At 47.9% G+C, this 24570-nt stretch overlaps 1 protein-coding gene across 8 annotated transcripts in view; it reads left to right on the top strand.

Annotated features, from left to right (window-relative positions):
• fray (oxidative stress responsive kinase frayed) overlaps window positions 1–24570 on the top strand; it is a 274312-nt gene that overhangs the window by 107899 nt on the left and 141843 nt on the right. For 4 of the 8 annotated variants that reach the window (XM_050187352.1, XM_055076086.1, XM_055076082.1 and 1 more), the window contains exon 1: window positions 9096–9163. The exons of 3 other annotated variants lie outside the window; for them this stretch is intronic. In XM_050187352.1, coding sequence (XP_050043309.1) covers window positions 9102–9163 — 62 coding nt within the window. In that variant the 5' untranslated portion in view covers window positions 9096–9101. Of the gene's footprint in view, window positions 1–9086; window positions 9164–24570 lie in introns of those variants that run through there. One more of the 8 variants, XM_050187344.2, reaches the window with a different exon arrangement.

The following is a 24570-nucleotide window of genomic DNA, read 5'->3' as shown; positions in this document are numbered from 1 at the left end:
GGTGAATATAACGATTCCCGTGGAAGCATCATAGAGTCTGCCGCAGAAAAAAGTTATCTGATCACGTTAAATGACAGTCTCTAACGTTCTTGCGGGGATTTCGTTACTCATGCTGTATAGATGTTACGCTCTGCTCACAAGACCTTCTTGATGGCGTTGAATGGTCAAGGACATAGAAACGCACGGTAGTGATCATTTTCCGATCCTGGTAAAACATCGCCTCATACGGAGTGAGGGGACCCGGCGCTACTCAAAATATACTAATTGCAAAGTTTTCGTCACCATTTGAGTAACTCATTGGGCGAAAATCCGAGCTTTCAAAGTTTTGCAAATATATTGTGTGAGTCTTACGATATTTGCACAAAGCAAGTCATTGTTCCAAATAAATACGCTGCAGTCGACGGGGAATATGAATGTCTAAGAGCAATTAGAAGACGCGCAGAACGGGCTTACCGCCGCAGTGGAAAGCTGGATGACTACAAGGTGGCACAGAAAGTTCGGTCAACTTGGCGCAGACGCTTACAAAAATTAGGTACGAGAAGGTGGCGAGAATACTGCGCGTCGTTGTCTCCGTTTACTCCAGTTCCCAGAATATGGTCAGTTGTCCGATCTTTTAATGGTCCAGTTACCCAGAGCCATCCCTTCCGAGCCCTTGCCGTAGCTCGAAGCACTCCGGAAACATCTGTTGCTGACGAATTCTGTCAACTTATATCCAGACCAGGAATTCCGTTTACTTACCTACAGTTTACAAGTTCGACAACACTAGCAGAACAGAAACTTCGTGCGTGCTTTATGTCAAAACATCCTCAACTTGACTGTGAGTTTAGTCTAAATGAATTGAAATTTGCTCTTTCATCATGCCGTACAAAGACAACCGCAGGCCCAGATGGTGTCACGCATATGATGTTAAAGAACCTAGGTCCATCAGGAAGAATGGCTCTTTTGGAGATATTTAATAATATCTGGATAAGAGAGACTGTTCCAGATTCATAGAAATTAGCCCGGGTAATTCCAGTACTAAAACCAGGAAAGACTCCCCTTTGTCTTGACTCCTACCGACCCGTCAGTCGCACAAGCTGTTTTTCCAAACTAATGGAGAAGATGATAGACCACCGACTGCAGTGGTGGTGTGAACACACAAATGTGTTTTCCATTTACATGACCGGTTTTTGACAAAATAGGTGTACAATGGATTCAGTATTAGACATTGCCACATGCGTCGAACATGAATGTAGTTGCGGAAATGTGACAGTAGCAGTATTTTTAGACATTCAAAGAGCATTTACACTGTAAGTCACATACACATCCTTGCTGGCGTGTTAGAGCTTGGCTTACACGGACGAGCACTGCGATGGGTATCAAATTTCTTGAAAGACAGAAAAATATTTATGGAAACAATCGAAGGAGAGAGTAATTATCACAGCATCACGCAGGGCGTTCTGCAGAGCAGTGTTCTCAGTCCGTTTTTATTCAACTGTGTCATGACAGCCTTGCCACTAAAACTCCCGTCTGGTCTACAGTATTCGCTGTACGCAGATGACATCTGCATATGGGCCTCTGGGTCTCATATACAAGACATTCAAAGAACGCTGCAAGAGGGTCTTGATAGTATCGACACATTTTTAAAAGAAAGAGTCATCAGTCTTTCACACGCAAAGGCAGCCGTACTTCCTTTCACTAGACGACAGCTGAATAATTTCCAACTTACGCTTAATGGGCAAACTTTGATGTTTGTGAAAGAGCATAAATTTCTTGGAGTTATTCTTGACTGCCAGCTAACATGGGCTTCACACATCCGCGCAATTGAAAAGCAGACCAATGCAGTAATAAACGTACTTCGGCGACTCGCTGGCACAACGTGAGGGGGATCAGTCTCTTCACTACTACAGGTTCATAACGCACTCATAAAACAAAGAATTGCTTACTCGGCACCTATTCTCCATGGTTTATCGGAAACTTCTGAGGAACGTCTTCAACGTTTACTGGCAAGAGGGCTGCGATTGTGTCTTGGGGTTCCGCAGGCTACCTCGAGTTCTTTAGTAATTGCAGAAGCTCGTCACCCACCATTTCCAGTCATACGAACGGTTGAAACATGCCGATATATTTATCGCATCTTAACCCAACACGAGAAGCATCCATTAAACCTCGCGCTTACCGAAAGAAACAAAAGCAAAATTCACGATGTTGTTCGAGAAAATAAAGCATTATTACCAAGATTTGAATTATGCAAAGTGGATGTTTGTTACCCTCCCTGCATGTTAACATGTCCTAAAATAGAAATATCGGTTGACGGGATTATATCTAAGAGAGACATGTTCATAGTAGCCGCACAACAACTGGCACTCTTCCAAATTTACTTCTTATATCCCCATTACATCCACGTTTATACAGATAGTTCGTGTCATAAAAATTCCTCGACTTCCGCATTCGTCATTCCACATTTAGCGCTAGAGCAAACATTCAAATTATCCCGAGAGACTTCTTCCACCGTGGCAGAACTGTTTGCAATCCTGTGTGCTTTGCGTTTCATAACATCAGAAAAACATTCGCAAAAATGGGTTATCTTTAGCGATTCGCACGCTGCTCTCACATTACTACAGAGCAATAAGAAAAATTCTTTGAACACTTTGCTACTGTATGAGACACTCAAAGAACTTACGAAAGCAAGCGCAATGAACCACGTAATTGCATTCCAGAATATTGCAGTGCCCAATTTACCTGGGCCCTGCAATATTCCTGGCAATACCGCGGCGGACGCAGCTGCGAATCGGGCGCACAATAACGTGGACACAACCAATATTCCTCTATTGCGTAGTGAAGTTCGTCTGCTCCTGAGACAGCTGTCTTTTCGCCTCAGCAAAACTACCTGGTTTGATCAGCAAACTAAAAACTCGGAGTTATGCTGTATAGACCCATGTATAAACTCATCAATGCCGGAAAATCTAAGAGACAACAGAAAATTTGAAACATTGGCACACCGCCTGCGTCTTGGTACTGCATTTACGAAACACTTCTCGTACAGGATAAAACGTGTCTCTAGTCCGCACTGTTCTTGTGGCCATCCAGACGAAGATGTGCATCATCTTCTTCTCGAGTGCACGAAATACGATACACAAAGAACGGTACTGGAAGCTAATTTGTTTATATTAGACAGAAGACCATTCACTCTAAAAAAGATACTTGGCCCATGACCAACTGCGGGCCTTCAAAAAAGAGCGTTTCTTGCTCTGAAAAAGTTTTTAGATGACACCAACGTTTTGGGAAAATATTAGGTATCAGATGATCCAAATACGCTAAATGAGTAACACAAACGTTGTTCGTGGTTCATAATTGGTTTATGTGGTGATCGCAACTTTTACGCAATATGTATAATTCTGTTCTGTACTTGCAGTGCATTACATGTGTTGTGTGTTTTGGCTGTTCAAAACATCTGACTTTATGTAAGCGTATGTGGACTGAACTAATGCACAGAACTTTGCGACTCATGTACTGTTGGACTGTATATTTTTTATTCATCCAGTGTTCTACTGAGTGCCATATTTCGTGTCGCTATTCTCCCTTTTTACGCAAATTTGGTTCCTTTGCCAAGTGACAAGGAGTAGCCGGTGCCACCATAAAGGCGCCGACCTCTCCTAATATTCATTTCAATAAAAAAAAACACGCCAGGCCCGCACAATATATTGCTAAGCCATCTCAATCCTCGCTGGCGTCTTTATCGTCGGAAGCAGGAGCCCCAACACGGTGTACGGCAGCCCCACTTAAGGTTTGTCCGCGTGGGAGAATTATGACCGTCCGTGGCATCCGAACTTAGTGTCTACAAGACGACTTCCTCCGAATGCGCTCTTCGCGTGCGTACTGCATCTCTACGGCGCACACTAAGTCGTCATTCGACACCACGCGGGCTTTCCTCAGCACTCAACAACAAAGCCCAAAGGTTGCCGCCCGGACGCGTAGGGGGAGTAGACCACCGCTCCGCACGTGTACCACGTGGCCAATATTGCTAGGCCACTCTAAACCTCGGCGCCGTCTCCAGCCATCAAGGGACTCGGGAGTCGGCGCCACAACACCACGTGCAGCAGTCCCACTCAAGGATTGTCTGCGTGAACCTGTTATGACCGTCGGCGGAATGCCACTCAGTGCGCACGCGACCGCGTTCTCCGAATCCGCACCGCGCCCCCCTGGCGCGCACCGTGACTCGTCACCGGACGCCACGCGGCTCCTTTGACCCCTCATAAAACACAACCGGTTGCCTCCCCCACCGGACGCGTAGAGGAGTGGACCCCCCCCCCCCCCCTCTATACAACAAAGCGCATGGGCAACTCGGGACACTTAGGAAGCATACAAAACAATCATGCGACCTTACAACATCTGCACACATTCCATACTTAGATTGTTATAGCGTTGCGCTGATCAGCTCGAGGTCGCGGGTTTGATTCAGGCCGCGAAAGCCGCATTTCGATGGCGGCGAAATGCAATAACGCTCGCACATGTACTTAGGTTTAGGTGCACGTTAAACACACACCAGGGGGTCAAAGTTAACCCAGATTCCCCCATTACGGCATGATTCGCAACCAGAACGTTTCAGAATACGGGCACAGATCGGGCTTTTGACAGGCGAAACCCCATAAATTTAAAGTCAGCAGAAAGCCAGAAACTCCCGGCGCAGTAGCAGCCGAAGACGAACCGACCTGCGAACGGGAGCTTTTTTCGCACCCGCGTCCTTCCGTGAAAGCGGGAGCAAAACGCCTCGGCGATGCGTGACTCGGCAGTTTGCAATGGCGCAACAGAGCGAACGGGATGTGGTTAGCGCGTCACGAAGCCGCCATTGCGCAAACGATGAAGTCGTGACCTGCGTGTATGAAGCCAAGTCGTGTGTACTTTTTTTATTCTTTATTTTGCGTTGATTTGCGCAGGTCTATACGGGTAAGAGAGCGGCTCTTTCACTGATGTGATGGTCTTGGGCGGCTGTGAGAGCATTTGACAAGGAAGGAAACGAAACATTAGGAAGGCGTCCTAACGGTGCGCGAGTGACAATAGCTTTGGGGCACGACATGCTCGACATCATTCACGTATCAAATGGCATTTTCCATCAAAAGAGCTAATTCTGCGCTCAGTAAAAGACCGTTAATTGCGTAATGCGGAGAAAAAGCAGGCCATAAACAAACAATAAAGGGAGATGGGTAACCAAAGGGACGTACGGATTGCTATCCTAAACTGGTGGATTCAGGAACCGGTAGGGAAAAGAATGAAAGAGAAAAGGTCCGACACAAGATTCGCGCTCAAGAAACGATTCTGAAATTACCAAACGTTGCAGACGATATTGGAAATTTACAATCACGCTATTATACACCGACCTCGTTCGACCTAACCAAGACCTCGGGCTAGTATCGTAATCAATGTGTCAAGACGTGGTCTGATGACATCATTCCTCTCAACTTGCGTTCACTGCGCCGCAGCGTCCGGTACTGTTGTTGTTGTGGTCCCGAATTAATGGTAATTTGAATTAGCGTTAAAGTAAGACGCACGTGCAAGAATATGGAATGATACAAACGCTGCGCGTGCTTATTTATTTAGTACTAATTCCCCTCAACAGTTATTCAAGGTCAAGTAGCTAAACAGTTTGTCCTTCTGTCCTAAATGTCTTTGGTGCCTACCCACAGGGGCGAATCGTCCATGAATAAACTAAGCATCACTTTGTTTCCTATTGAGGAAGAAGAAAAAGACTAGGAGGGAGCATGATGTCAGAGAGCTATAGCCTCGACAAGCGGACATATTCTGACGCCGCTTTTCCTTTCCTTCGGGGCCCAGCTAGCTGCATATTGGTTGGCAGGTTGGTTGGCATACAGGTTGGCCCTCCTTGGTTGCCGGACCTTACAGGACATTGTTTGGTTCGCGATGACTTGCTAGTGCATGAACGAAAGTTTGTGGCGCGCTCGTCAGGATCGCTCTCGCCACCCACTCTCCACTTCACTCTCCCCAGAAGAAGTTGTAGCTGGGCTGGTGGGTAAGTCATCTTGGAAACAAGCTTAAAAGCGCAAGAACACACTCTCACATACAAGCACCCACTCATCTCCCCCTCAAAGAAAAACTACCCCTTTCAGACAATCGCCTGTGCTAAGAAAAAAGTGTGTGTGTGTGTGTGTGTGTGTGTGTGTGTGTGTGTGTGTGTGTGTGTGTGTGTGTGTGTGTGTGTGTGTGTGTGTGTGTGTGTGTGTGTGTGTGTGTGTGTGTGTGTGTGTGTGTGTGTGTGTGTGTGTGTGTGTGTGTGTGTGTGTGTGTGTGTGTGTGTGTGTGTGTGTGTGTGTGTGTGTGTGTGTGTGTGTGTGTGTGTGTGTGTGTGTGTGTGTGTGTGTGTGTGTGTGTGTGTGTGTGTGTGTGTGTGTGTGTGTGTGTGTGTGTGTGTGTGTGTGTGTGTGTGTGTGTGTGTGTGTGTGTGTGTGTGTGTGTGTGTGTGTGTGTGGAGGTGGTGGAGGCTGTCTGCTTGTATGGGATGTGCGTGTATGTGAGCGTGTTTTCTTGCGCTGCTTGCCTATGACGTGGTAAGGCCTTGTTTTCCGTGATCCGTTCCATGAATTTTTTTACTAGGCTTCAAAATTGCCACATGACGCTATCTCCTAGTGTTTTTCCTTCTTACTCGTTCTTCCTGAAGGCTGTGGTGTCGATGTGGATGTCACTACACAAGAAAACTGAAGGCTTTCGGTGGGACCAGCCTGGCTCAGACAATGCCTGTCCCCTTCTGTACGAATTTTCGAGCACCTTTCCGCCGCTAACCGCGTCAGTCCTCGCGGCAGTCTTTCTCTTCGCTGCAAGCGTTAACGTTTGAAAATTGTTTCGGTGCTTGCTTCACGCTGTCTCAAGACAGAACGGCAGCCACGTGCTAACTTTGAATCGCTTCCAAGGTAGTTGCGGTGCCTGCATATTTCCGAGCTTTGTGGGCCCAAAAGACCGGCCTTGGGCAGGTGTGTCGGAAACGGATTGCGTGAAAACCACACTGCAGCACGTGCTGCGGGTGTTTACAGCAAAACAACGCATATCAAAGTAGATTTGATGGTGTGTGTGGCATCGCACGTGACAGGTATAGTGGCGCTCTCTGTTTGCTTCCTGGGCTTCCTCGGTGTTTCTTGGGAATGCAAACCACTTACACTCCGCAGCCAGTGTCAACGTCCCGTGCATCGCTCGGGCCTGCCGGGACTCGCCGCGTGCGTAATATATGATGGCATCGCACAGTGCGGTCACGCACTAAACGTCCACACCTGTTTCTTACACGTCATGTCGTGTCTACGAAGTGAAACATTCCGCGAATGTGAAAGGTGTGTACCACTACACGCGCGCAGCGCGCGCATTAAGCAGATCCGAACGGACCGGCATGTTGAGTAGCACGACTGAGTCTCGGAAGATGTGCTGCCCCACATTGCGCGGGAGGGGAAAAAGCCGCGGGGCGCTGATCATATGCACAGCCCGCTCATGCGTGTCACATCACGAGGGGAAGGCTGTGGGAGTGAGAAGAGCGTCGACGGGCACTCGGCGTCGAGATCTTCTGGAAGCATCTCTCTCGCCCCCTTCCATCTCGGCTGCCTGACGAATACACGGAACTGGAAGAAAAAGATGGTAATAAAAGAACGAAACCCGAGATTCAGGCGGGGGAAAAAACGCAGAAACAAAAGCAAGTGGGAGAGAAAGAAAGGACACGTGATCAGACTAGCGTATACTACAGTGATGCAGTCGACGAAGCCGGAATAGGATACTTGAGCGCGTGGCACACAAGAACGTACGTGAAGGGTGGGGTAGAAAAAGACTTAAAAAAAAAACTGCGTTAAAATGAAAGCATTAAGAAAACACGAGAAACTGAGAAAGGCTTTTGCGAGAAGGTAGCTGGAGAAGCGGAGAGCTACGGGGGTTGTTCTGGGAAGGAAACCAGAGAAACCCCAGAAGGATAGGTCTCTCTTCTTTTCTTTCTCTCTCTCTCTTTTCTCTCTGCCTCCTGATACGCTTCGCCACTACAGCCAGCCAGAAGAGATCGGACTCTGCCGCATCGGATCCCCGATCCACGGATACGTCGGCGGGCAGAGTGCAGTCAAGTTCGTTCCAAGCCGGCGACGACGTCCCGGCAAAAGACAAGAACCCGGTGGTGCGCTATCGGCTGCCGCCGCCGCCGCCGCTGCTGCTGCTGGCTCAGCTGTATATTGCTGCGGCCGCCACTGCTGCTGCCAGCGAAAGGAAAAGCGCGACGTCTCCAATTTACAGCGGCAATCGGGGCTCGTTTACTGTGCGCCCCTACGCCGATCCGGAACGCTGCCCCCTTCCAGCAAGCAGACGGCGAGAGAGCGCCCAGCAATATAGACGAACCGAGTTCCGCCCCTTCCTCCCTCCCAATTCTCTCCAGCTCTTCCTCCTTCTGGCCGTTGTCTGACTGGCCACGTCGAGAACAGAGAGAAGACTAAGCAGCAAAATTTTGCGGCACGCTGGTCTTCCAAGCAGTTCTTCGAATCTGAGCCTAGCGTGTAATCGCCTTACGCACTGTTTGCAAGTGGGCAGTAGCCTTAGTAGACCTCATCAGCGACGTATCACTCATCGGTCTGCTGAAGAAAGGTTGTGTCAGTGACTGCTCCGCATCACGTTGTCGCGCCCTCGCACTTCACCTTTAAGCTGCCCGAAGTTTTGGCGTCACTGGTGTGCTCAGTGAAAGTTCTTCGACGCACTGTGATAGCGGGTCAACTTCTGCAAGAACAGCCAGTGCAATCCAAGGCCAGCCACGTTTCCTGGTTGAATGAACCGTGCCTTCGCGTGGAGTGCTGCAACTCTTAAGTGTGCTGTTTAATCGTGCGTCGTCTCTTTTTTTTCTTGGCATTGATTTACATCAAGCATCGGCTTTGTTTATCCCGATTTGTGGCAACAGTCGTGTACAAAGTGATTGATATCAACAGTTCCTTGAGCAGCTCCGGATTTGTGATTTTTCTGCTCGATCAGTGACGTGCATTAACGAGCAGCTCGCAACTTGTGTGACGTGCAGCGCGATTCGGTATCCGGATTTATCTGCCCTGCGCCAAGCTGTTCTGGTGGGCGATACACACGTTTGTTGAAGTCGGGTGCAGTTGGTCGGCATGTCAACAATGGTGCCAAAGGAAGTCATCCATCGCCTCTTCTCCAAGAAGCTTTCAATAGAGTAAGTTCCCCCCTTTTTTTTTCGTTTCGGGCTGGCGCCACGCGCCGTTGCAGCACATCCTGCAGATTCTGTAGCGCAGCTTTGTGAACTCCATCCCACAGTCTCGGCTTGCTTTTGGCTCTAACATTCCGACGAACTCCATGACTTTCGTGAATTCCTACCATCGCAGGACTTTTCGGGCCGACGGCACGCCTGCGCATGCAGTACGCGCTCTTTTAATCACGCAACCACGCTCGCGGAAAGAAAACTTATGCGCACTGCGAATCTGGTAGCCGCTTAATATGAAAAAGGAATAATGATGATTTTATGACCCTTCGATCGCAGAAAAATATGAATCAGTGCATGGTGTCGAGTACAGCGGCAAAACACCCGCCACCTTGCCTCAGTCATTGTAACATTTTCTTGCTGAGCACGAGGTCGCTGGTTGGAATCTCGGCCGCGGCGGCTGCTATTCCGTATAGAGACGAAGTACAAAATCACTTGTTTGCCGCACTCCGCGTGCACGTCGAAAAACATCATCATCATCATCATCATCATCATCATCATCATCATCATCATCATCATCATCATCGTCTTTTATGTCCGCTGCAGGACGAAGGCCTCTCTCTGCGATCTCCAATTACCCTTGTCCTACGCCAACCGATTCCAGCTAGCGCCTGCGAATTTCTTAATTTACTCACCCCACCTAGTTTCCTGCCGTCCTCGACTGCGCTTCCATTCTCTTGGCACCCGTTCTGTAACCTTGATATTCCACCGGTTATCTAACCTACGCATTACCTGACCTGCCCAGCTCCATTTCTTTCTCTTAATGTCAATTAGAGTATCGGCTATCCCTATTTGCTCTCTGATCAAGACCGCTCTCTTCCTGTCTCTTAACGTTATGCCTAACATTCTTCGTGCCTTCGCTCTTTGCGCGGTCCTTAACTTGTTTTCGAGCTTCTTTGTCACTCTGCAAGCTTCTGCCCCATATGTCAGTACCGGTAGAATGCATTGATTGTACACTTTTCTGTTTAATGACAATGGTGAGCTTCCAGTCAGGATCTGACAATGTATGCCGAATGCGCTCCAACCGTTTTTATTCTTCTGCAAATTTCGTTCTCATGATCAGGGCCCCTGTGAGTAATTGACCTAGGTAAACGTACTCCTTCACAGACTCTAGAATCTGACTGCCGATCTTGAACTCTTGTTCCCTTGCCCGGCTATTGATCGTTATGTTTGTCTTCTGCATATTAATATTCAACACCACTCTTATACTATCTCTGTTAAGGTCCTCAATCATTTGTTGTAACTCGTCCTCAGAGTTGCTGAACAGGACAATGTCATCTGCAAATCGAAGGTTGCTGAGATATTCGCCGTTGATCCTTACTTCTAAGCCTTCCCAGTTTAACAGCTTGAATACTTCTTCCAAGCACGCAGTGAATAGTATTGGAGAGATTGTGTCTCCTTGTCTGACCCCTTTCTTTATAAGTATCTTCCTACTTTTCTTGTGGAGAATTAAGGTAGCTGGGGAATCTATGTAGATACTTTCTAAGATATTTACGTAAGCGTCCTGCACTCCTTGTTTACGTAATGCCTCTATGACTGCTGGTATCTTGACTGAATCAAATGCCTTTTCGTAATCTATGAAAGCCATATAGAGAGGCTGATTGTACTCTGCGGATTTCTCGATTACCTGATTGATGACATGTATGTGATTCATTTTAGGATATCCTTTCCTGAAACCTGCCTGTTCCTTCAGTTCCCTAAAGTCCAGTGTTGTCTTTATTCTATTGGAGATTATCTTGGTGAATATTTTATATAATATTGGAAGTAAGCTAATAGGCCTATAATTTTTCCATTCTTTAATGTCTCCCTTTTTGTGAATTAGTATAATGTTGGCATTCTTCCAATTCTCTGGCACCCTTGAAGTCGAGAGAGAGAGAGAGAGACAGAAATAGAAATAGAACACAGGAAAGGCAGGGAGGTTAACTAGATGCACGTCCGGTTTGCTACCCTGCACTGGGGGAAGGGGGTATGGGAATGAAGAGAGAGAGGAGAGATAGCACAGTTTCGCGCACAGCGGAAGGTTCGCGCCGAGTCTACACACGATTCCCATGAACTGTCGACTTGAGGTATTTCAAGAGCGCTTTCGTGTCTTTCTGTGCCATCGAAGCATACGTCCATGGTCCATGGATCTTCATTACGGAAAATGGTCTAGGGTTCAGCTGGTTCAGTGCTGTCCGAAGAACTTCGCGCTCGACGTCGTATTGGGGACAGGTACATAGGATGTGTTCAATCGTTTCGGTTGCTCCGCAAGAGTCGCACATGGGCGTATCTCCGATTCCAATGCGGAACGAGTAGGCCTTCGTAAATGCCACCCCGAGCCAGAGGCGGTACAACACTGTCGCCTGAGAGCGGGATATTTTTGATGGCACTTGTAGCTTTAACGATGGATCCAGCCTATGAAGATGACACTTCGGGAGGTTGGGAGAGGACAAGTATTTGTGTGTCATAGCTTCAGCCAGAATATGAAGCTTTCTTATAGCGTCGGTTCTTAATAAGGGGGATTGGAACTGGTCGGGCATCCAGATGGGCAGACCGGGCGGCTTCGTCGGCGAGTTCATTACCAGCAATGCCGGTATGTCCAGGTAGCCACTGGAATATATTTCATGCCCTTTAGCGATAGCTTGATGGTGATCTTCTCTTATTTCATATGTCAGCTGCTCATGAGTCCTGTGATAAAGGACAAAATGCAGACCATGAAGTGCTGCCTTAGAGGCACGAAAAATGACCCATTTCTGAGGTGTCTTGCAGGAGATATTTGACAGCAGCGCGCAGGGAAGCAAGCTCTGCCGCTGTTGATGTCATGTAGGACAGTTTGAATTTGACTGTGGTTTTCATAGCCGGAATGAAAACGGCACCTGAAGAGCTGGTAGGTGAGACCGAACTATTGCTCAGGTACTGAGATTCATGTGCGGAAAAACATGGGGCACATCTGTACGCTCTATGCTTTAGTTCTACAGAGCTCTGTTCCTGGGCTGTTTACACTACAGCCTTCCAATGTTGTCCAGTGCGTGCAAGTCAAATATACGCTCATTGGAGAGCTTACAGGGCCAAGCGTTTCGCACGTGTTTAGGACTTTCTCGCTGTGCATCAACAGCTGCAACAATCGTGCTCGCCAAAGATCATTCCATGCAAACATGCGTTGCTGTGTATTGTCTCAGGACGCATATCCGTCATATTTCCCGCATCCCTGATCATAACTTGGCGTTCTTGCCATCGCAGAGACCGCGTGCAACGTTTTTTGATGTTATAGTTACCCATACAGATTGCCTTCCATTAGGATAGATTAGCCTACGCATGACGTGTTCTATGCAGTGACAAGTCTTGTTAGCCTTAAGGATTTTTCAATGTGATGCAACTTTTACAATCTGATGCCGATTTGGCAGGATCCGAGGTAACCCCGCAAGTTCCGCCGCGCCCTACCATTGAGCATTACGCACGCTTAATTCGTAAGGAACGTTATGTCGGCGATCGTTACAATTAAAGTTTTACGGTGTTCGACGGTGATTGATTCGCCGTGGTCTCGTCACCTCCCTTCAGAAGAGTAGGCAGGCGTTGTGCCCCTTCCGGTGGCAGTTGCCAGCCTGCTCGTCGCTTTCCCTTTCCTGTTAACTGTGTATATATGTATATGTGTTCAAAACGAGAACAGTTTATTGAATGAAGTGGCAAAAGTCGTTGCGAACACTTTTACAAGTGATACCCATTAAAATATCTTCCCATTCAAGACTCCGTTATCGCTTACTCCTTGAGAACCTATGGAGGTGGAGGCGAACACTACTTTATTTAACGCATCACACACGGTTTCGTCTTTGTCTCTGATAGTACAAATTAGTGCACACACCAGTCCTTGGCAACCTCGGAATGAATCAGTGAATTTGCTGAATATTGATGCCATTTCAAGTGGAGTAAGCGTGCATGTAATGTAGAACTCGTAGTGTCGTGCTGCTGAAGCCAAACTTCGCTTTACGCGGGACATCTTACATGAAATCTAGTTGGCAGAAATGGAGGAGAAATGGAGGGCATTACCGCTGATTATTGAATTTCAAATACCTTGTGTTTGAGACATTAGGACGAATACCGGGAAAGTAGACATGGTCATGATAATCATATTGTTGCGGGGAGAAGAAAGGTTTAAAATATATTTACAACGTGCCCACAAGCGTATAAGGCATGCAAGATGGAAGCCAGTCCACGCGACATCAGCGATCGTCGTCATCTTCTGTACTGTCCTCAGCTTCGTCTCCGGCAGTGCTTGGTAACAATATTACCATACAGCATGCGGAATTTGCACGTTGGATCAAGCAGCGCCCATACGTCCGTATTGCTACTTCTTGCCGGTACACACAAGATACACTGTGGGTGCCATGCGACGGTAGCCACAACGGCTGACCTACCTTTGATCCAAATATTGGGAGACGTTGTAAGAGTCATATTGGGCAGCTCCAGCAGCCCACAACGTCGTCAGTACGATGGTAATTAGCGCATGTGCTATCTTCAGGAGCGACAAGGCTTTTCTCGAAGCAGTCAAGGTGATCTGGGAACTCGCTGGCTGTTTCATAAGGGAAGAAAAAAAAAACATGCTATGCAGACAGCTCTGTGACATTGGCAGAAATAGACGCGTCTCACCCTTGCCGATATTGTCGTCGCCATTGTCGAAACGCGCACATCTAAGGCAGATAAATGTTTTTTGATGCCAAAGCGCCAAATAGTTCATTGAGCGAAGAAGCCGGCGTATGCACTCTGCAGCAGCGAAACGGCGCCTTAAGTCTCATTACCTGCGGCGCCACGTCACGAAAACCACGTTGTCTGTGACGCCACGTCACACGTGCGCCTCGATGGAGCAGAGCGGGAGAAAGGGCACACCTTCTGCTGCCTTAGCGTGCCAGGTGTTGCGTGAGAGGAAAGGGCATCGTCGCGATGTCATGTCACCCTCACTCAATTGGAAGCCGGCGCGCGGTACCCGAGCCAGCACAGCAGGCTGCAGCAGCTTGCTGGCTCGGGCAGCACGTACCGCGATCACCTGCCGGTCGTGCTGGCCGCTGCTGCTGCTGCTTCCTCGGTCTCTCGTTGAGCAGGACGTCGGGGGCATGCGGCGTTGGCACAGCAGGCTGCTGCTGCTTGCTGGATCGGGCAGCGCGCAGCGCCATGGTGCATTACTTGCAGTGTAAAACTCGAAGGACCGCTCAGCAGCGTTCAATTGGACATTAATGCTTTCGCATTCACAACTCATGAGAAGTGCTTAAGTGTCCTCGGATTTTTTTTTCTATAGCTGCAGACAAAAGGGAAGACAGATTACCTTAGAGCCGTCTATCTGAAGCCACAATGAAGAGATCGGCGCTTGCATCCCTCCACACACCCACTTCCATCTTTCTATATACATGAGACACTTATTAACCCTAACTCTGCATAATAATACAGTATACGAAGCTTGCACAAAGAACGATGCGTAGGTTAGATGTGAGAATTTTGTTTGGTAGTGTTAGCATAGGGGACTCAATCCCATCGCTCGTAACTCGTTGTCAAGATTGGAGTCGGGCATGAATTAGAAGGTAGCTGGCCCATGCCGTCGTCCAACTTATCCACGCTGAGGACGTTGATGAAGGGAAGGACTGCTTCTCATCGAGAACGAGGAATATGGGTTTATTTACAGTAGTTACATGCAGTTCATCAGTCTAGCATGACTGCGAGAGAAAGTACGTCAGTCTAACATGACTGCGAGAGAAAGTGTACTGAGCATCCGCACAACAGTGGTTTATAGACACTCGGTCCTCCCCCGATATCCAGGTGACGGAAACGGCCGCCTCTTTGCGCGAGGGCTTACTTACACACACACACACGCACACAGGTTCACGGAGCCCGCCGAGATCCGACTGTCTTCGCAGAACTCGGGGCTTACTTCAAGAACGGTGTGTGGGAAGGGGTCTTCGTCGACGTTCCCGCGGCACTTCCCCGCTCGCGGCCGACCAGGGCGGCGGTGGCGAGTGCAGGCACAAAGACTGCTTCGTCGACTCGGCTCCAGCGACGGAGAGTTGAGGACGCGCGTATTCTCGACACACAGTCGACTTAGTCACGCCGCGGCTAGAGGTTTGCGGCGACGCTCCAGGAAAAGATGACGCCCGCGGTCGCAACTGGTTGGCAAAACTTGCACGTCAGCGGGCCGTTCTTAACAGTAGCAGCATGAAATACGTGTGCGGTAACTTGTTTAATTGTAACCCCCGCCCTCTCCACGTCTCTTTTCCTGCTTCTTAATCTCTGGAGGTCGTCTTGATATTCCAAGGAGAAGACATTTGGACATGAAGTAAAGGCACAGAAGAACAATGTAAGTGCTGCGGTAGTCGGTTGCTGACATCAGAAAGATTTGTGCCAGCAAAGAGGTGTTTTATTCATGTTCGCATTCAAAATTCCATTCTTCACCAGTTGGAATCTTCGTCCCTGTGCTTCGTAATGAGTCGAAATTCATTACATCGTAATACCGGTATGCACGCATCTTACAGAATCTGCGAAGTGGCTCTGGCCAACTACACGTTGCCTAATAAAGCATTACTTCAGTGTAACTGGAAAACTTCTACGGGACTTGTGTGAATTAAGGGTTTCGTTCGTTGCAAATAGTTTGTAACAAAACATATTTGCATAAAGGAAGCAAAATACATAAATCACTTTTTTTATGCACTGAGACGTAGGCCGACTGAACGCCATATATTGAAAATGCACGTTGGACTAAACGTAAACATGAAAAGGAAAGAGGACAATTATGATTATGTGCATGTGAAAACAATGAAGTCCACCCTTGGCGCTCACATATTGTTTATTTATGTACTTATTTCCAATGTCTCAAAGGCTCTCGAGGGGCTTTACTGAACAGTTATAAATATGGTCACGTGTGGCTCCTTTGATTGCACTTATTTAACCCTTTGGTGTAGGGGGATACATATCGGTTTCTCTTCTAATTTTTTTAAAATGGAAAGTAGTGTACGCATGGGAATTTTGGGTAGCCGTTCAGGTGGTAAAGGTAGAGAAGGGACGGAAGAGCTTAAAAGCGGTATACATACATACATACATACATACATACATACATACATACATACATACATACATACATACATACATACATACATACATACATACATACATACATACATACATACATACATACATACATACATACATACATACGTACATACATACATAAGAAGCCAAGAAACACTGGCACCAAGGACAACATAGGGGAAATTAATTGCGCTTAATAAATGGAATAAAGAAACGATAAATTAATGGAAATGAAAGTGGATGAAAAAACGACTTGCCGCAGGTGGGGAACGGTCCCACAACCTTCGCATTTCGCGTGCGATGCTCTACCAGTTGAGCTACCACTATGCCGTTTCCCCATCCACTTTCTTATGCATTTATGTTTGCTAGTAGAAACCTGGGAGTGTTAGATGATGTTCTAATAGCGCGAGATATGTGCTGCTTTAATCACTTACGGATTTAGTACTTCCCTTAGTTGGCGCTTTCATGGCCCCTAATGACATGCTTCTTGCAACGTGTTTTATTGCAGTATCAATTACATGGACACTCCAGGCATACTTATTTCGTCGCCGTCGCCGTGATATTCCGTATAAGGTACAAGGGCGATAATGTCGTCGCCGCTCACCGTATGCTGTATGTACGAGTGAAAACGTGCAAGGGTGAGCCTACGGTGGCGGCTCAATCTCGCGCGCTCAAGGGAGGAAAGTGGGGAGGAAGTGCGCCGTCTTCAGTCGCGCACAAGGCACCGGGATGAGGGGAGGGAGGGGCGTTCTACTGCGGCGGCTGCTGCATATGGCGTGACCGAGCGGGCCCTATGTTGAATGCTATCAGCGATGGGTACAGACTAGGTGTGCCGAGGGCTGATAGCTTCGTGTGCGCTGTGTTCTCGCCACTTAGTTCGCGTTGAAGCGAGAGGCAGCACGAAGGTCAATTCGTTCGCTGCTGCTGCCCTGTTTGTTTACTCCACCGTTTTGACAGCGACTTTACGCGGTCATTGAGCCAGATGTGTTCATGTTTGCTTGTGAGCGCCTGGAATGCTTGTTAATTTAGTTTGTAAGCGAATGTTTACGAGTTCATACAGCCGATAAAGCTACTATCCTTGCCTCGTATAGCTGTCTACAAATTTGCTTTCGTAATCGATGCTTCGCCTTTCGAGCGAAACTGCGACTTTCTTTAGTTCACGACCCCTCGGTTATTCCTTCGCAAGCTAGGCGTTCCTGACCCTTGGTTTTTCAACCCCTCCAAGAAAATTTTGTCTTCTTAGTATTTGTATTTATTTATTATTGTATTTTTTTCGAAGGTTTGAAACATGGCACCGTGCTTTATTTTTATGCTGTAAGGCCTTCTTGGGTGTGTGTGTGTAATTTCGGGCGTGTTTTGTGTTACACGCGTCGCGCACTCTGCCATAAGATAGCTCGATGCGGTAGCTGCAGTCATGCTGTTCTTTGACCACCGAACGAGGAGTTGTTCATTCGCCAGAGAAAGACCTCACGGAGGAGAGAAAGACAGAGAGAGCAAGAACAAGCTTTATTGATTATTGACTACAAAAAAAAAAGAATAAAATCCAAGTCCGGGCCTCTATGAAGCAGCATCGTTCCGGCGGATGCCAAAACGAACACCCGGGATGCGGGAGTCTGCGACCCCGACCTTCTTCCCGCCGTTTGGGTCGGTGGCCCTAGCCACACGACACCAGTCGGCGCCAGTTGCGTTGCTGGACCACCACTCTACGCGTGATGCTGGCAGCGGTCGCGCTTACGCAGGAAGCAACCTCTCTCTCTCTCTCTCTCTTTACGCCCCTCTATGCCCCTCCCCTCTCTCCTCCCACTGAGTTTGAGGTCTTCATACCGCCGTGACAGCGAGGCACCTTAAGCTGCGTCAAACTGGCAAACAAAGAGGGAGAGAGTGGAGGGACCGAAGTTTAACTTAAAGCGAGGACGTTGTTTCATAAACGAATTTTTTTCTCGAGCCAAATAAATTATGGGGCACAAGGAGCTCTCTCAGTGCACTATCTACATCGAAACCAATTAAAAGAGCACGCAGGGCAATGCACGTGGTAGGCTAGACTTCACAACCCCTGATTTGCCGAGGTCGTGGGTTAATTCTATCCTGCTTTTATCTATTTCTTTCCTTCGCATAATTGGCAGTCTAAACCAAGTAATAGAGAGTTTTAACTGAGCGCTTACAGCGCGCTCCTTCCATGTAAGACGCTCAGCGGGAACGCCACGCATTCGCACAACGCTCGTGCCGGCAGTGGAAGACAGGGCGCTGCTTTCGATCCTCTGCAGAACCGATTGAGCGGAACGTCGTGGTGCGTCGTTTTGGTTTATTTGCCTCTTTGCAGCCAGGCCGACTGCGCGTCACAAGTGTCTCTGGAAGACGTACTGTGACACGCTCACCCGAAATGCGAAACCAATGCAGTGCCCTGCGGCGCCTGCAATGTGCGTAAAATCTGAACGGATGGGGCCAGATGCGATACTCACTTGAAAGTGTCTAATGAAGTTATCAGGTGCCCCGCAACATCAGAACGCTTTAAGTGCTATGGGGTTCATTTGGCTTTATTAGTAGTTGGCTGGCAGAAATGCTGCGGGAGAATCAGCTGCTATAGTTAATTAATGGAACAAGCGAGAGGTTACGCAGCTTGATGATTTGTTATGCTTCATATGCTTTGTGCAAGTAGTTATGCCCTAATCGTATAAAAGAACTTATGTAACTCAAAGAAGGTGGTACATAACGTATAGACGACATATTCAGGCTTTCGATTAATCATTTTGGTATCTATGCTGACTTCATACTTATGCTACTTTTTTTTTTAGTTTTTGCTCGCCCAGTTCACTACCAATCTCAACTCATCCGTGTTCGTAACATGTTTTTGTTGCATAATCTGTACATTCTTCAAACACTTGTCATGGATGGTTACCGACTGCATTACTAGCTGCGTCCAGCAGTTACACCTGCAGTAAGCTTGCAGTGTTTTGCAGTGCTATGTGTGACCCACTGGTCTTTACTATCAAGGGGTTAGAATGCATGGACCCCGTGCGTCCCTCTCTTGGCCTTAACATTATCATCATCATCAGCAGCAGCAGCAGCCTGGCTACGCCCACTGCAGGACAAAGGCCTCTCCCATACTTCTCCAACTACCCCGGTCATGTGCTAATTGTGGTTGGCCTTAACGACCGAGGGCTCGTACGACGGCTACTGCATCTGTCAAATTGTACTCGCTTAGCTCTGCTTGCCCCGGAGAACATAGCTCCTCAATGATGTTGAAGTGTACGGCAACTTCACCGAGGGCTGCCAGCATTGTGGCTCCGGAGTGGGCAAGACGTCGCCATGAAGGAATCTGAAACACTTCTACAACCGTGCCATTGGAAAAATATTCCATTAGCGACTGCTTTATGAAGGAACCCTGCGCCAGCTTTCATTTGTCACCACGACAATGCCGACACTGGTCGTAAAGTGTGCGAAGAAAAGGAGACAACTTGAAGAATGGTGAAGTCCCACGCTTCGTGGTTGCCTGAAGGTTGCGGACCGAGATTTGGCAAGCTGAAGATCGGGAATGTATGCGCTTCTAATCTGAGCAGCAAGCATACCGAATCATGCGAAGAGTGCACACTTAATTCGTGAATGATTCATTTTCACATCCCGGAAACTCTTGTATCGTGATGAGCGATCGAAAATGTCGCAGCGAATGGTTATCGCATCTCTCTTGTTTGCAAAGCTGATTTAGTTTCTCGTTAATCCCCCTGCCTTTCCTTTCTTTCATATATATATATATATATAAGTTTGCTACCGCCGTTCACTACGTTGTGTGTTCGGGCGCTGCTGGAAACTGCACAAATGTTCAACCCAATTGGTGGCTATAGTTCTAGGGCCGTGGATGGGTTCCGAGCTCTGCCTGTGTGATGTTCTTGCTAGCGTCGCAAATTCAGTAAAACCAGGAACGAGTTTGTAGGCCTGTGTATTTAAATCCCCATTGATCTTCCCGCCTAATCCTTCCTTATCTAAGAGCTTGAATACTTCTTCTCCAATTATCTTCACTGCACGTTTAGAAGAAATAGTCAAGCTCTTAGATACAGAATGACTATATAGTGTAAGGATTGAAGGGGAATACCTCTGCAAGCTACTGTCTGCAGGTGTCATTGTCCTGTTCAGCAATGATGGATTTGACTTGCAACAAATGATGGAGGACCTTAGCCGTCAAAGTACAGCTGCAGATCTTAAGATTAACATGCACTAGATTAAGATAATATTCAATAACCTAGCAAGACAACAAAAGTCGGCAGTCAGTCTTGAACCGGTGAAAGTGTACGTATATCTATGTCATCACAGGTGATCCGGATCATGAGAAGAAAACTTACAGAGGAAATAAAATGAGTTGGAGTGCATACGGCAGGCATTGCCAAATTGTGACCGGCAGTTTACCGTTGTCCTAGGGGGGAAAAAAGTGTACAATCATTCCGTTCTACCGGTACTAACATGTGGGGCAGAAACTTGGAGGTTAAGAAAGGAGCTTGAAAAGAAGTTAAGGAGCGCGCAACGAGCGATGGAATGAAAAATGCTAGGCGTAACGTTAAGAGATAGAAAGACAGCGGTGGTGAATTAGAGAGCAAGCGGGATAGCCGATATTTCAGTTCCACATAAGATTAAGATGAAGAAATGGAGTTGGGCCAGACCTGCAATGCCAGATGACCGGTGCTCTGTTAGATTTACAGAATGGATGCCGAGGGAAAGGAAGCGCAGTCGAGGATGGCAAAGAACTAGGTGATATGATGAAATTAGGAAATATGCAGACATAAGATGGGGTCAGTTTACGCATTGCAGGGGCAATTGGAGATCGATGAGAGAGGCCTTCGTCCTGCCGTGTACATACAAGAGGTTGATGATGAGATTGCAAAAAGAAGGACGAGAAGTGGATATATGGTCGCAAGCTTATCCACGCAAGGATTGCCAGTTATCGCGTCACCAATGCACCTCCGATTTTCTAGCGTTATAGCTGCCGATTAAGCTTGGAAATTAAGCACGACGCTAGCGCATAATTAGTTCAGATAGGTGCAGCATGCGTTAACGTATACAATGCTCCTCATCAAACGAAGCAATTAGCGTTCTGCAAAGCACTGTCGCTATGTCTGCTGAGGGGACGGAAAATAGCTGCGGGGCGATGCCAGTTACGAAACCCCGCGTGCCATTGCTCGAAAGCATGCCCGCTCATTATTGGCCCGAGTGTCTCCGGAGGGGGGAAGGTGAGATGGGGGGGGGGGGGGTTCTTCAGCACTGCGCAATTTCCCCAACGTTTGCAGCCAACCATGACAATTAGCCGGTTCCTACAATACCCTACATCTAGGACTCCTCGTCACACTGTTGCGACGCATGGTAACAGCCAGAGCTGCAGGCCCGGCCGCGCCGTGTCGCAGACGCGCAATATACGGCTGCATCCACCAACTCCATGTGAGTTGCTTGACAGAACGTCTAGCTCTCAAGCATCCTTACTCAGACTCCGGACGATGGATATTAATCCCAATTGAGCACCGACATCCGCATTGTTTCGCCCGTCTGGCTCTATTCTTGCGCGACAACTTGGTGAGCAAAAGAAAAAGAAAAGGGGGGGGGGGGAGAAGAGAGAGCGCGGAGCTCGATCTCCACCGAAAGGAGTTTCGGCACCTCCGGCAGGAAGCCCATCATCCAGGGGTCCGTTATTGCTCAACACACAGCCGCGGTGTTCAAGGCGCATCACAACGGGGAATCTGCTGCGCGCGCAATTGAGTCGATGCGCGCGCGCGTCTGACTGTGCGTCGTCATCGCCGAACTTACCTGAATAGATGTGCGATTGACTCGGTCTGTTGCATAGCGTGCACTATTCCTGGCTCGCGTCCCATCCGCGAGAGATTTTTGCTGGGTATCTCGTCGCATTGTCGCAGCTTGTGTTAGCTCGTGTGGACCTCTCGGGGACAAGCGTATCGTTGCTCTCACCACGTGCGTCCACGATCAAGCCAAGATCGAGAACGGTTTGTCTGCATAAGGGCCCGGAGTGTTTACAATACGCCGCCGCTGCCTTGTTTTCACGCTTGTCGTGTAATCATGGTGTTGAAGAAACAGAGCGGCTCTCTAGTGCTGCTCTAGACCACGGAGACACGGCGACAGCTAACCGATCGACATGTGCTCTCTTCAAGATGACACGCACGCTGTTTGCTTTTCCTGGTGAGTCGATCCTGCGGCCATCTCATGAACTGTGCACGCGTGAGTTCTTACTGGCGGTTAAGAGATTTTACTGTGTAACGAAGTCGGAGCCGTCGCCTGTTAGCGTTAACCCTTGCATGCGGGTTGACAGCTTCTCGTGTAAGTTTTTCTTTTCAGAAAAGGAAACTACAAAGGAACTACAAAGTTGGTTTTCCACCAGCTTCCGGTTTCGTTATTATATTAATGTGAGTTGTTTTAGTCCTGACGATATTTTTTATTGTATAGATGAACATTGTTTGTTACGGTTGAATGCCTCCCCCTTCGACACCACCCCCGCCTCTTGTGTAATGCCCCACTAAGGGCCACGACAGGCCAGTATGAGGCAGGCACCGCTGCCGATGATGGCCCATGCAGGCACGAGCAGGGACAGACCGAGATGGTTGAGGACACGGTAGCCGGGTCACAGGACCGGCGCACGTTGTGCAGACGTCTTACTACCACAGGTCCGGAGCCTCCACAGCTGGCTGCGCCGTTAATTCTCTGGCGAACACATGCGCACCACCGCTGACGTCACCCACGGACTACCTTGTTCATGGTTATTCTTAATCCACAAAGATAAGCTTTTCTAAAAGTGCGCAGGAATAGTTCCTACTAAATTGCGTCCTCAGTAGCATATAGTTGAACCTTTAAGGAAGCCCAGCACTACTACATGTTGCTCTTTACCATGAGCGCGCTAATTTCTAAGCCTTAGCTGCCGGGCATTTGAGCAAAATTCTGCCAACTGCGCTTGCTGTGTGCCGTCAAGTGCGCTCGTCGATTGACCTTTACTACTAACCATGCTTCCTCCCTGTGTTATACTGACTGAGCATCCAGCTTGACCCGCCTTACGCAGGAGAGCGGGATTTTGTTGACCACCGGCCCTCTAACGTAAAACTATTGCAATATATTTTATTGCGATAGCAATTATATGCACACTCCAGGAACATTTCTGCCGTCGCCATCGCTGTCGCCGTGAGGTACCGTATAAAGCCCAAGGGCGTTAAAATCTTCGCAGTGCGCCGTATGCTAGGTGAGCCGGCGATCGCGGCTCAATCTCGCGCACGCAAGGAAAGCGTGCCGTCTTTCGTCGAGCACAAGGCTCCAGGGATAGAGTAGGGAGGTGGGCCGGGCGGCCACGCGCGCCCGCCCGGACCGCGGTACATTAATATCAATCAATCAATCAATCAATCAATCAATCAATCAATCAATCAATCAATCAATCAATCAATCAATCAATCAATCAATCAATCAATCAATCAAAAGTGAGCCTTATTTAAACAATTCAAGGAATGCGTACAAAATAGTTGGACCAATAGCCTATGTGGCGAGTAGCTGGTCCAATACATAAGTCAACCATGTACGTGTCTGCTTAATGAGTAAGAACGTTATTTACATGAACAAGTGCTTTTTTTTAGGAAGAGCTATTACGTTTGGCTTGACGAGAAGAGGCGTTTCCAAGATCAAAATTTCTGGTTACTTTTATTTCCACAGGCACAGTGTTCTAAGTTATAGCGCCAAAGAACTCTAATAATCGTGCATCGCAGACATTGCTGCAATAAGGAAGGTTTAAGTTAAAGTTAGTTGCTTGCCTGGTGTTTGCACGTGAGAAGTTAAATACGGTGTTGGGTAAGGGAAAGTTGGTGTTGAGTATTTTGTCAACTAAACAAGTGGTCTTATAATTTCTTAACGCCATGAAAGAAAGAATACGAAGGTCAGTAAAAGAACGCTGCTTGGGTGATGAATTGAGGAAAATGTTTTTATTCTTAGAGATGCACCATGCAGGGACGAACTCCGCCGCACGCTGTCTTTCCGCGGCTTTGTTCGCGTTGGTGCGAGACGCAGCACGACGGTCAATTCGCTCGCTGCTGCTGCCGCGCTTCGTCACTCCAGCGTTTCGGCAGCGAGTTTCTGCGGTCATCAAGTGAGATGTGTTCATATTTGCTTGCGCGCGCGTGACACCATGTTTGTTAATTTAGTTAGTATGCCTATGTTTACAAGTTTATACGGCCGATAGAACTACTATTCTTACTTCGTATAGCTGTCCACTAATTTGCTATCGCAATCGATGCTCCGCTTTTCGGGCGAAACTGTGACTTTTCTTTAAAATTCAAATCTCTTGACGTCAAATT

This window comes from Dermacentor andersoni, chromosome 2, assembly GCF_023375885.2.
Source record: "Dermacentor andersoni chromosome 2, qqDerAnde1_hic_scaffold, whole genome shotgun sequence".
Classification (NCBI taxonomy): domain Eukaryota; kingdom Metazoa; phylum Arthropoda; class Arachnida; order Ixodida; family Ixodidae; genus Dermacentor; species Dermacentor andersoni.
This window is presented reverse-complemented; position numbering and strand designations above follow the sequence as displayed.